Below are 13,973 nucleotides of genomic sequence, written 5' to 3'. Positions count from 1 at the left end.
ATTCTAAAGCAATCAAGAGGTTAGTGAAATTATTTCTTAGGCAGTATTGTAAAATTTTGTTTCATTTCATAATTGGTCAAAGTTTTGTTTTTTTTTTCCTCAGTCCCGGGGCTTGAACTTAGGGCCTGTCCTTAGATACTTTTTGCTCAAGACCAGGGCTCTGCCACCTGAGCCACAGCACCACTTTCAGTTTTTTCTGTATATGTGGTACCAAGGAATCCAACCCAAGGCTTCATGCATGCTACGCGAGCACTCTACCATTAGGCTACAATTCCAGTCCCTGATCAAACTTTTAAATGGAATAAAGTGCAGCCGTATAATAATTATTGGGATGCTTGCTTGAAATAATCGAGTTTCCCCCCCCTCCCCACCCCCTTCTGACAATATAGCGCTGATGCTGTCCCTTAGCTTTTTCTCTCAAGTCTGGTATACACATCTCAGCTTCCTCTCCTCTCCCCTCCTCTCTGGTCAGTTGAAGTCTCACAGACTTTTTTTGGTCTGGCCTTCTTTAAACCACAGTCCTCAGATCTTAGCCTCCTAAAGTAGCAAGGATTACAAATGTGAACCACCAGTGCCTGACAAATCAATTCTTTACAAACTTAATCCATTTGTTCTGAGAATAGAGTATGATAGCGAATTATAAGTAAACTTGTCTTTGTCTCATCTTTTATTTTTACTTATTGGTGGCAAGGATAATTTTAGTTCAGTTTCTTGTAAAAATAATGATAGATTCCGTTCTCTTGATGCCTTAAATTTAGAAAGCTATTGGTAGCTAGTGAGGTTGCCACCCAGTGATTATTAAGTTTGCATGTGAACTGTTACACAATTTTCAGTTTGTTTCTTATGTTTTAATGGTTCTAATGAATTCAGCTTTAAGACCTTGTAGGAGTTGTGTTCAATTAGTGCTGTTCTAACTTGTATAACCTTTCTGCCTACAGTCCCATGCAAGAATTTAACAACTATGTGTTTTCTTTTAAATGGATGGGACTATTTTTAAAAATTAAAGAATGTTTTGCTTCTGATCCACCTCCCCCCCCCGCCAGTCTTGAGGCTTGAACTCATGTGTTTTTTCAAGTCTAGAGCTCTACCACTTTAGCTACAGTACCACTTCTGGCTTTTTTTCTTTTAATTGTGTTTTATTGTCAAGATAATGTATAGAGGCGTTACAATTACATTTGTCAAGTAATAGGTACTTCTGGAACCTTAATACCTTATGTTTTTGTTCCCCTTTCCCTCCCTTACCCCCTCCCAATCATCTTGTTTTCTTCTTTCCCTTCCCTATTTCAAATAAACAAGTAAGTGTATATACAGTATACCACGTAACAAAGTCAGATACAGTAATCATATGAGATTAACCGTAAGTGGAAAAAAAAAAAGAGAAAAGAAATAACTTCACATAGTACATTAAAAATAATTACAAAGATAAACCTCTTGTTTCCATAACTTAGAGTTTATTTCGTTTAGTCTCATCCTGTATGACCATATGTACATAGATTTTGAGCTATTGTAATCCTCTGCTAGGAGAGTCCCAGGTATGTACTAATTATTACAAATGAGGGAAACCATTGAGCCTATGCTTCTTTGGGTATGGCTTACTTCACTTAGTATGATTTTTTCCAGGTCTTTGCATTTCCTTACAAATGGTGTGATGTCATTCCATTGTGTATAAGTACCACATCTTCTTGATCCATTCATCTACTGAGGGGCATCTGGGTTTTCTATGTATGTGGTACCGAGGAATCAAACCCAGGTCTTTGTGCATGCTAGGCAAGTACTATACCACTAGGCCAAACTTGCAGCTCCTTATGATGTTTTTTTTTAATAATATGTAAATGTACTCATATGGTTCTTTGTTGGATGAAAAGTATTTGTGCTTCATGACTTTTGAATAAAATGGAAATTACTTATTTTTGTTTCATATAATCTAAGATTATCTTTTCCCCTTCCTCTCATTTTTAGATTTTAGATGATGAAATTCATGCAGACTTTTATGTAGCTGTTCCTGAGATAATGCCTGAGCTTAATCCATTAAGGAAGAAATTGAAGAAACGATTTCCAAAGTTTAATAGAAGTAAGAGGAAATTCTTATTTCACTATGCTACCACCAAATTTCCTTTCAATTCTATTTAGTTAGAAAACAAAGTTGTTTACTTGCATGCAGAAAAAAATAATGTATCCTACTAGGTGAGTTCTCTGTTACAGAAATATGCACCTGAATTTTTCTCTTAAAAGAATTTGAGGTTCTGGTTACTTTATAATAGTAAGTTTTTAAATCATAATCTAAATCTAAATTAATCGAACTGTATTTGCTAGATATATCAAAATATTTTATTTATACTGCTTTATCTATATAAAGTATATAGTCATTTACTTAAGCACACAACTTGTGTATGAATGTATTTATGAATGTATGGCTCTGGAATTATTTACCCTTAAGAATATTTCATCTTTGCCTGTAATCCTAGCTACTCAGAAGGCTGAGATCTGAGGATTCTTTTCAAAGTCAGCCTGGGCACTAAAGAACCTGAGACTCTTATCTCCAATTAACCACTAGAAAACCAGAAGTGGTACTGTCGTACAAGGGTTAGGGCAGTAGCCTTGAGCTGAAGAGCACTCAGGGACAGTACCAGAGTTCAAGCCACATGACTGACCAAAAAAAAAGAAAAGAATATTTCATCTTTATGAAATTCAATAAGACAGGTACAGTTACTATAGAAGAATCATGTAATGAAATGTGAGATAATATTTGACAAGTTCACAAGGTGCTGTGGTTGTTCAGTAGAAGAAGAGTTTGCACATAGTTGAAGAACAAGGAAGGTAGGTATACAGGATGTGCCATTTAAACTGTAGCCTGAGTAACTAGATGAATTGTTTAAAGGGAATATTACTTTAAGTAGAAGGAATATATCAATCATACATTGATCATAGAAGTAAATTATTGTATGCCAGTTCTCAGTAAGTTCTTTTTGACTATAGGGAGTATTACCTCTACCTTGTGATGGAAAAGAATAGTGGGAAATGATGTTGATGCGCTATGAAGGACTTTGAAGGCTGAACTAGTAAACCTGGTCTTTCTTTTTTCTGTATTTAGCAGGAATCCCTTAGAAATTTTGAGGTTTGGTGTGCCATGATCTGTTCTTGGTTTCTCCCCATACCCCCACTTGGTCATGGGCCTGGGTGCTGTCCCTGAGCTCTTAACTCAAGGATACCACTCTGTCCCTTGAGTCACAGTCCACTTCCGGTTTTCTGGTGGTTACTTGGTGGTAAGAGTCTCTCGAACTTTAGTGCCTGGGATGGATTTGACCTGGGATCCTCAGATCTCAGCCTCCTGAGTAGGTAGGATTATAGGCAGGAGCCACTAGTGCCCAGTAGAACTGTTCTTTTGAGCTTCAGTCTGGCAAGAGTCCAAGATGCATTGGTGTAGATTACAGCTAGAAGTAGGGAGTCATTTTAGAGGGTAATTGCAAGAGACTTTTGGTAAAGGCCATGTTTAAACGAAGTTCTTCATGAGACTAGAGATATCATGACTTTTGACAAAGTAGTAATGGACTGGTAGGTGGGAAGAAAGGAAGAATTGAATGATAATATTGAGACTAGGGACGACTTCTTTTTTTTTTGCCAGTGCTGGAGACTGAACTCAGGGCCTGAGCACTGTCCTTGGGCTTTTTCTTCAAGGTTAGAGATTTACCACTTGAGCCACAGCACTACTACCAGCTTTATTATTACTATTTTTTTTTCTATGTATGTGGTACCGAGGAATTGAACCTGGGTCTTCGTGCATGGGAGGCGAGCAAACACTCTACACTGGGCCAAACTCCTGGCCCGGGAGTTCTTTTAATAAATGGTATCATTAATGGAAACATGTACATTTGGAAGGAAAAGTAAGTTCACGTGGAGAATGGGTTCACTTGCTTTACATGGTAGTGAATATTTGGTGTAGCTAGGGATTATTTTGAATACAACTTTGTGGTATGTACAGAACAAGTATTTTAGAATTTGTTTAAATAGATTTGTCTTCAAACTCCAACTCTGAGCTAATACTAGCCACAAACACTTTTCTGAAGTTGTAGATAACTTGTACCAAAAGTAAATTTAGGTAAGCATTTTTTTTTTTTTGCTTTACAAATAAACTTTGGCTTATTTGTAATTGCCTTGAGGCTTTAGACATTTAGTAAGATTTTCATTACCATAGTGTTGGTTATCATGAAATCAGTCTTATAGCCTTTCATAAGACCTGAAATTGAACCTTATTTAAGAATTAAACTGGATTTGCAGGCCAGGTTCTGGTGTCTCATGCTCCTAGCTATTTGATGGTTGAGATCTGGGGATTGCTGTTTGAATTCAGCACTGGCAAGAAAGTCCATCCAGTTAACCACCAAAAAGCCAGAAGTGAAGCTGTGGCTCAAGTGATAGCACTAAACTTGAACAAAAAAATCTCAGGGCTGGCACAAAAACAAGCAAAACCAACAACAAACTCCCCCAGAACTGTGGTTAGATATGATGAAAAGTAATTTTTGTATTTTTGTTTCTAATTAAATTCAAGCTCCCATCAGAGCAAAACAAACAGTTCTAAATACAGTCAGTTAAAGCTGAAATGAATATAAATTTATCTGTGTTCATCTAGTTCCTTGATTTGTTTGATGAACTGAATTGTTACAAACATTAATTTTGTTACCTTTGCTACTTTGCACATCCTTTTAGATTCTAGTCTTCCTTTTTACAAATTTATTTATTTATTTATTTACCAGGGTCAGCACAAAATTTGAGACTTCCTTTTTTGTCTGCAATGTTTTAAATAAATAGTTTATTCCAAATGACATCTTCTGTATTTTTTTTCTTTACTTGTGATGTGTGCTTAGTTTTCCCTATTAGAACCAAGTGTTCTTTTTGGTTTTGTCTTTATGCCAATGCAAGGGCTTGCACTCGGGGTCTGAGCTCTCTCTCTTAGCTTTTTTGTTCAAGGCTGATTGCTCTATCATCTGATTCATACTTTTACATCCGGCTTTTTGGTGGTTAATTGGAGGCAAAAGTCTTGTAGCCTTTTTTGCCCATGCTTTGAACTACAATCCTCAAATCTCAGCCTGTTGAATAGATAGGATAATTGCCATGAACACTAGTTTCCAGCCAAATGTGCTATAATTTTAATTCTTTTTTTTAATTTTATTGTTGGGATAATGTATAGAGGGGTTGCAGTTATATTTGTCAGGTAGTAGGTGCATTACTTCTCACACATTGATACCCTTTCTCATGAAACTTTAATTCTTATCTGTGGGTTTCACTTTTTTTTTACTCTCATAATGACTCATGTGTCCCCTCATTTGCTTAAGAAAGAAACTTGTGAAAACAGATCATTTCCCTTCTCTAACCTTTTCTTTTTACCCCTACATAATCTGTTTAACTGCAAATAGCAAAATATTTCTGTTCTTTAAATGTGAAGAAAAACAACCTGTCAGAATTGTTGAAACAATACACCAGATGTGCATTAGAACAAATCAAGGTTGTATTGTGCATTTTAGAGATTATTCAGATTCTTGTTTAGGAACATTTGATTCCCTTAAAGCCAGCAAAAGACATTTGGGTAAAATAGAAATTACATTTTGAGCAAGTAGCTGAAATGGAAAACAAATAAACAAGCCTGTGCAGCTGAGCTCATTAGTTTCTCATCTTGTCTCATTTTCCTAACAGGAATGGGCATAGCCAGATTGGCTGGGTTGAATGTGTATATTTTGCAGTGTGTTTAATGCTGTGATTTTATTCATTTTCTTATAATTGCTTATGTAACTGTAGTCAAGTTCTGTATTTTTCAAGCTCACATCTGGCTTATTTTCTTAATATTTTTGGTTTCATAAGAACTAATTTAAAGATTGTTTTTAAAACTATATTTGAAAGAAATTTGGTCTCGTTTTGCTAATCACCTTATTTACCATCTGCAAGTATCCTCTGAAAAATGTTTCATTTCTAATGTAGATACGCTCTCTTGATCTTCTAAAAGATTTTATTTCTGATCTTAATTATTTAACATTTGCTAAATAAAAGTGCTAGCACATACCTTGGACTTAATGATGTCAGTTTTCTATAATGCATTTTAACCTATGATAAGTATTAGTGTATATATAGAAATCCTTTGTTTGTTTTTTAGTTTATTGTTGCTGGAATTGATTCCAGGGCCTTGCACTCTACCACTGAGCTATACCTCCAGCTCGGTTGAGTTATTTGAACTCATGCAAAGTTATTAGCTGGTAAAAAAAGGGAGATGATTAGAAGATGTGAATTGAACTAATGTATATCTCATAACATGTGGCTTTTAGAACCAAGCACAGCATTTTAGTTGGAGTGTTGTCCAGTGGATATTCACAGACTGCCTTCTGTGAGGAATTAGACTCACGGATGGTAAAACCGTCCAGATTTAAAATACTTTCTAAAATAGCATGCTGTACTTCAGAGTACTGCTTGTATTATTAAAACAACTGTTTACTTCCAAAGAAAAAAATACAGAAACAGAATTTTTGCATGGAATCTGTTTGAAAGTTTTCTAGTATTTCCCCTCATGTATTAGTTTAAAAGCTATGTGGGAAGGAGTCTATTAGTGATTATGTATTGTTCTATACTCCAGATGAACTAGAGGATCTTCCAGCTGGCCTCATTTACTCTGTGTGTGTGTGTTGTGTGTTTCCTTTAGTAATTGTAGGGATTACTTTGTCTGTCTGTCTCTCTTTCTTTCTTCTTCCCTCCTTTTCTAAAGTCCACCTCACTATTCCCTGCTTATTTGCCTTTCTCAGTCAAATATCTTAAACAGAGATCTCCCAATGTAAAATACTAATTGGGAAGTGGAGATTAATGTTTCATTATTGTATCTTGGTACTTAGAACTTACCCTTCCATCTTCTTTACTTGTGATGTGTGCTTAGTTTTCCCTATTAGAACCAAGTGTTCTTTTTGGTTTTGTCTTTATGCCAATGCAAGGGCTTGCACTCGGGGTCTGAGCTCTCTCTCTTAGCTTTTTTGTTCAAGGCTGATTGCTCTATCATCTGATTCATACTTTTACATCCGGCTTTTTGGTGGTTAATTGGAGGCAAAAGTCTTGTAGCCTTTTTTGCCCATGCTTTGAACTACAATCCTCAAATCTCAGCCTGTTGAATAGATAGGATAATTGCCATGAACACTAGTTCCCAGCCAAAATGTGCTATAATTTTATCTGTTTTCGTATTTTCATGGCCTCAAATAGTACCTGATCCATAGTAGGTAATTTAGATTATTTCTATAGTAAGTGAATATTTAATGCAGTATTCAATTTGTAGATAGGACTAATCTTACCGTGAAATGTGGTTAATTGTAACTTAGAATTTTGGGGAATAGTTGTACTAATTGAATATCTACTTAGTGCCACACTTTGGATGTGATGGTGATGGCTGTGAACATGACACATGAGGTCTTTAATATCATAAGGCTATCCATTTTCTTTTCTTCTATCAGTTGTGGAGCTTCAACTTGATGCCTTAGTGCTGTCCCTGAGCTACTTTTGATCAAGGCTGGCACTATCCCACTTTGAGTCAGAGCACCACTTCCCATTTTCTGGTGGGTAATTGGGGATCAAAAGTCTCTCAGACTTTCCTGGCTGGGCTAGCTTTGAACAATGATCCTCAGATCTCAGCCTCCTGGGTGGCTAGGTTTACAGGCTTGAGCCACAAGCATCTGTCTCTGTTTCCTTTTCTTGAATAGACTTTTGTTATATTAGCAATTATTCATTCTCTGATTTATCTAGTGAAAAAAAAAATGGGCCAGGAGTTTGGCCTAGTGGTAAAGTGCTTGCCTAGCACGCACAAAGCCCTAGGTTTGATTCCTCTGTACTACATACTCAGAAAAAGCCAGAATTGATGCTGTGACTCAAGTGGCAGAACACTAGCCTTGAGCAAAAGTGTCAAAAAAGGACAGTGTCCAGGCCCTGAGTTAAAGCCCCAGGACTGGCAAAACAAAACAAAACAAAACAAAAAAAAACCACACAGAGTTAAGAGAGGATAGCAACTACATAGCCCTAAAGGAGAGCAAAGTTCTAGAGTCACAATGACAACTTAACATTTGGTTACATTGTAAAACAGAATGGAAATATGATTAACATAGACCTCTCAACCTTTACTGTATTTCTTACTGTGACCTTAAGCAAACTTTTAATATTTCTAATGTATTGCTCATCTATATATTCCCCCATATTAGTTCTATGATAGTGTATGCAAAACAATATAAATTGAGTGTATAAAAAGTTCAGACTCTATGTTAACTACTGTTAAACATGATTAGCACCTTAGAATTCCTAAAGTAGCTTTTCATTCTTCACAGTTACCTTAGAAAAATTTACTTTTTTCATATCTATATCTCATTTCTACCTGGAAAACTCATGTGTCAAATAAGTGGACAATTATCAGGCACTGTACTTAGTACTGAATATTGAAAGATTTAAAAACATTTTCTAGTTTTTGGAAGGTACACATTGACAGAGGAGAGATAGGACAAACTGTGGTGCTAAAATGCAAATAGAAAATATACAAATTACCAAGAGGAATGAGGAACTAGTTTGTAGAATCAGAGAAGATAGCCATTAAATTGTGAGGTGAAGCATGAATAGGCGTTTGTTTTCCTAGCATACGTGGGGACTACATTCCAGAGAAAGCAAATGGCTTTTCATTAATGTAAAAAAATTAAGAGAGAGCTGTTTATGTTCAGGAAATTGTATGTAGCCTCCTATCATTTGGTATTTAAAGTGTTATCAGATAACAGTGGTTAATGGGATTAGACAGTGATAGGCTGCTGGCCAATTCAAGGGAACTTTGCATACCTTTCTTTGGAGATTAGATTTTATTCTCTGTGTAGATAGAAGCCATTGAAAACCTTTGCTCTGGAGGGAAAGATAAGATTTCTTTACTAGCCTGACTATTCTGGCCTAGTAATAAGTGGTGGAGTGAGGCTTGAACTGAGTCCAGTGAGGGTGCCTACTACAATAGGCTAGCTAGGCAATGAAGTTAGAGATTAAGATAATGAAGAGGTAGGGTTAGCAGGAGAAATTGTGGAAAGAATCTTGGATGATTTCCTAATTTTGGTGGTTTTGAATAGCCTACTGAGTATTATTTTAAAGGTAGTGATACAAGTAGGAAAGCAAATGAAGGGGACAGCAGAGGAGAGATTCAGCTGGTCCAAAGTTATCATGTATTAGCACAAAATAGGTTATGATAAATGTACACATTATAATGTATACATTATTACTATGATATTAAATTTAAAAGTATGAGCTTATTTACTGGTTCATTTTTTCTAGCAAGTACATGTCACATTTACACCTTTACTAATTATCTGTCTGCGTCTAGATAGAGATAATCAAGTAGGTGGTGTTGGAAACAGAGAGAGAGAGAGAGAGAGAGAGAGAGAGAGAGAGAGAGAGAGAGAGAGAGAGAGAGAGAGAGAGAGAGAGAGACTAGGATGTATGTTTAGCAGTTATGAATGGCTCCTTGGCATTAAAGCCATGTGTCCAGGTGAGGTCACTTAGGGAAATACACAAGGATACAGTAGAAGAGGTCAAATGATAGATCTTGAGGTGGTAAAACTGTGGGAGTCAGCTAAATGAAGGCAGTCAATGAGAATGCAGTGGGATAGCCAGTGAGAATGTTTCAGAATGTGAACTGCTGTTGATGAACAAGTCACTCAAACACTGAGAAATGACTATTGCATTTATAGTCTTGGCACTTGTTTTCAGTGAAGTATTGGAAATGACAATCTGATTAAAGTAGGTGTAAGAGGAAGTGGTACTGTGTCTCAAAGTGGTAGAGCACTAGCTTTGAGTGGAAAAAAGATCAGGGACAGCACCCAGCCCCTGATTTCAAACCTTCTGACCAGCCAAAAATAAAATAGGTATAAGAAAAAATGGGAGAAAGGAAGAGAGACAGAAAGGATTACTTTTTTTTTTTTTTTTTTGGCTAGTCTTGGGGCTTGAATTTAGGACCTGGGCCCTATCTTTGGGTACTTTTTGCTCAAGGCTAGCACTCTGCCACTTAAGCCTCAGCACCACTCCCAGCTTTTTTCTGTGCATGTGATACTGAGGAATCAAACCCAGGGCTTCCTGCATGCTAGGTGAGCACTCTACCTCTAGGCTATGCTCCTGGCCGTACTTTTTATTTTATTTTTAAACCTAATGCACTTCAAAAGTGTATTCTATGGTAACTGAAAGGAAATGCAAGGTATTGTAATGACTACACATTTACTTTACTGTATTTTGAGCTGACATTTTTTTTATTGTATAGAGAGGTTACAGTTATATTCGCCAGATAGTAGGTTCAACTGACATCTTATAGAAACTTTGTAAGCTAATGTGGAATATTAGGAAAGCAAGAAAAATTGGTAGTGTAGACAAGAGAAGAAGCAGTGTCTCTTCATAAGTAAGTAGAGATAGTTTTCATGCACAATGAGAGTTGTTAGAAGCAAATAGACTTTATTTGTAGATGTACTTAAATGTCACCAAATAACTCAAGCTTAAGTACACACACTGTTTATATGAAAATGTAACTGAAAAAATACATCTGTGGGCCAGGCATGGTGATACATACTGATAATCCTAGCACTTGGGAGGTAGAGGCAGGAGGATTATGAGTTCCAGTAAGTAGACACATACTAATTACTACAAATGAGGGAAACTATGGAGCCTATGTTTCTTTGTGTTTGGCTTACTTCATTTAATATGATTTTTTCCAATTGTCCCTCATTTGTAGTAATTAGTATATGTCTATGATAGTTCTAGCAGAGGATCACAATAGTTCAGTAGCTATGTACCTATGCCCATATAGAATGATGCTAATTGAAATGAACTCTAAGGTATGAAAATAAGTTTTTTGTTGTTGTCGTCTTCGATGTTGTTGTATTTAAGGTACTGTATAAAGTTCATTCTTTCTCCCTACCCCCCCCTTCCGGTTTATCCCCTGAGCTCAACTGTTTTTGATTCTGGTACCCTGTGTCTGATTTGGGAAAGGGAAGAGGAACAACAAAATGATGAAACAAGTACAAAGGGTAAACCAATACAATACAAGACACTAGACTGGAAATAAACTTTACAACTTTGGAGTCGGGGGAGTCAGGGAGGATTGATAATGGGAGAAAAATGAGGGAGGATATAACAATGTCTGACAAGAAATGTACTTACTACCTTACTTATGTAACTATAACCCCTCTGAGTCAGGGAGGATTGATAGTGGGAGAAAAATGAGGGAGGATATAACAATGTATGACAAGAAATGTACTTACTACCTTACTTATGTAACTATAACCCCTCTGTACATCACTTTACAACAAAATAAATAAGTTGGTATGTGAGTAATTTAATCAGTTGTCTCACTTCCAGCATTTTAGTGTTTGTTGTACTGTGACGTACTGTTTAATAGTAGCTATATTGGGATATGATACTGGAAATACAGTGTTAGATACTAAGCTTATGTGGGCAGTTGCTTTTCTTTTTGGCTGTTTTGCCTCTGAGGCCATCTGAATAACTGCTGTTTTGTACTATGCTCTGTACAATGCCAGATTCACATTGTCTCGTGGAAGGCAGTCTTGCTGGGGCGGTCATAGGTATAGTACCTCCTTAGTGAAACATTCCCCACCATGTTTCTTATCTTTCAAATTCAGCAGGGGCAGCAGCATTACAATGGTAATTGAATAGTCTGAATTTAGCTCCAGGAGACTTGATTTCAGTTCCTAGCTCTTTTTGTTTGTGTGTGTGTGTGCCAGTTTCTTTGGCTGTCTCTGCAGTAATAAGCTGCCACAACTCACTTACTGTATACATGTTTATCGCATTCGGTAAGTTTTGCTACTTGTTGAGATGTGATGATTTTGGATATTTTATCTTTCCAACCAGATTCTGTTGGCCGAGACATTCCTAGAATGCTTGAATTATTTAAAACTGGACATGAAATTATGGTAGATGAAGAAAGGGAGCATTTTCTCAGCACCAAAATAGCCACAGTAAGTAATAATGAAAATTATCAAATAATTCTATTTACTTTTTTGTTAAAATTTGTTAATAGTTTTACATACTACAGTATGCTCTTGATATTAGCATTAATAGTGACACTATACAGAGAAACTTTTATTTTTTAGATTTATCTCATAAATTTTTATGATATCGGAAATTTCTTCCAGGATTACATGCTGTTCACTGATATTTACTTGTGTTTTTACTGTATTTATCTATTGTAAGATACATGTTTTTTGTTGTCTTTTGTTTCACTTTTACTGAGAGTAATAGGATTAAGATCCTTTATATATCTTCCAGAATATTGCATAGTGCTGACTGCATAGTAGGTATTTGATACTATCTGATGGAGTATTGATTTATTTCATTTTAGCAAGTTATGGCTAATTGTTTTCAAAATTGTTTATCTACCTTCAGAAGATGTTGGATGTCAGTTTCCAGAAACAATCTATGACACTAATATAGATATGTCAGAATTATGGGACTGCATTTTAAAATATACACCATTAGGAACATTAAATGTAATTACAGGGGCCAGGAGTTTGGCCTAGTGGTAGAGTGCTTGCCTAGCATGCATATAGACCCAGGTTTGATTCCTTGGTACCACATACATAGAAAAAGCTAGAAGTGGTGTTTTGGCTCAAGTGAGAGAGCTCTATCCTTGGAAAGCCCAAGGACAGTGCTCAAGACCTGAGTTCAAGCCCCAGAACTGGCAAAAAAAAAAAAAAGTAATTGCAAATATATTCTTTTTACTAAAGGATCTCTCACTTGATTCTTAACAGCTATGCTCATAATCCCGGCTACTTACAGTTTGAAGCCAGCACAAGAGACAAATCAGTGAATTCTTAATTTGATTTAACTAGCAAAAAGCCGGAAGTGAAGATGTGGTACAAGTAGTAGAGCAGAAAAGCCAAGAAATAGCAGGAAGCCTAGAATTTAAACTCTAATAATGTCACAAAGGTAAAAAAAAAAAAGTTAAGAATCTCTTAAGTGTCTATATATTAACATGTAATTTTTTTCTTGTACGAATCTAGGAATAATGATGATATTGACAGGTAAATTTAAACAGTGCTTCCTGGTATCTGGTACAGTTCTAAATACTCCTTGTATATATTCTGTCTTGTAGTCCTCAGCATATGAAAGGTAAAGGTATCATCCTCATTTGATAGATGAAAGCATGGGCACTCAGAGAGCTTAAAGACGTATCCTAGGTCTCACAGGTAAATCAAGCAGAATAGGTTCAGCGTTTGAGCCAGGGGAAAGCGTACCTGCAGATCCAGGCTCTTTATACCTGTACCATCTTGCCTCATGTTGGAATTATTGGTATACCTATTGCTCTTTTTTTTCTTCTTCTCATTTTCTCTTAATAAATTGCTGCTGACAGTTCAGTTCCAGCTAATGGAGCTATCTATGTTCATTGTAGACCATGAGAAATAAAATATAATAAAACTCTCAGCTAGTTTGTGTAATTGTGGGGAAACTCCTTAGAAGGGAGCAAAGTAGATTTAATGACTCAGGGATTAGGAAATTCCTACTTGCTACATTATCATCAAAGGTGGCTCTAGTTTACTTGGCTTGAGCTCTGTTGGAATCTGATGTTGAAATTTTCTTGAGCTCAGAAGCCCTTGGCAGTTTTTCTTGGTTCTTAATGTTGACAATATTATCATCTAAAAAGTAAACAAATAACTAAGAACAAATTTTAAGGGATTATCCTAGAGCTGCAGAGACTTGAGTTTGAATACCTGTCCTGCTACTTAAGGGATGGATACTTGAAGCAAGCTTTTAATGCTGTGTCTCAAATTTCCTCATCTGTTGAAAATGTATAAGGAGACCTATAGCATTTGGTATTTGAAGATGCAATAAATTTAAAAATGCTAGTGCATTGTTCTGGTTGGCCTTTTGGGAACCAAGGAATACTTGGGAACCAAAAGACCCCTCTAAGCAGGATTAAGTCTGCTTTATTTTATTTT

General features: G+C 36.2%; 1 protein-coding gene across 2 annotated transcripts in view; it reads left to right on the top strand.

The window, feature by feature from the left end:
• Positions 1-13,973, top strand: part of Mrpl1 (mitochondrial ribosomal protein L1) — a 55,493-nt gene that overhangs the window by 25,969 nt on the left and 15,551 nt on the right. For both annotated transcript variants that reach the window (XM_090343371.1, XM_090343370.1), the window contains exons 6-7: positions 1,960-2,071; positions 11,887-11,993. In XM_090343371.1, the coding sequence (XP_090199497.1) occupies positions 1,960-2,071; positions 11,887-11,993 (219 nt within the window). The remainder of the gene's footprint in view (positions 1-1,959; positions 2,072-11,886; positions 11,994-13,973) is intronic.

The sequence above is a fragment of the Megascapheus bottae genome, chromosome 13 (assembly GCF_031878675.1).
Source record: "Megascapheus bottae isolate mThoBot1 chromosome 13, mThoBot2.hap1, whole genome shotgun sequence".
NCBI classification, from domain to species: Eukaryota; Metazoa; Chordata; class Mammalia; order Rodentia; family Geomyidae; genus Megascapheus; species Megascapheus bottae.
Note: the sequence above shows the minus strand (reverse complement) of the source record. Positions and strands in the feature narration are given on the sequence as shown.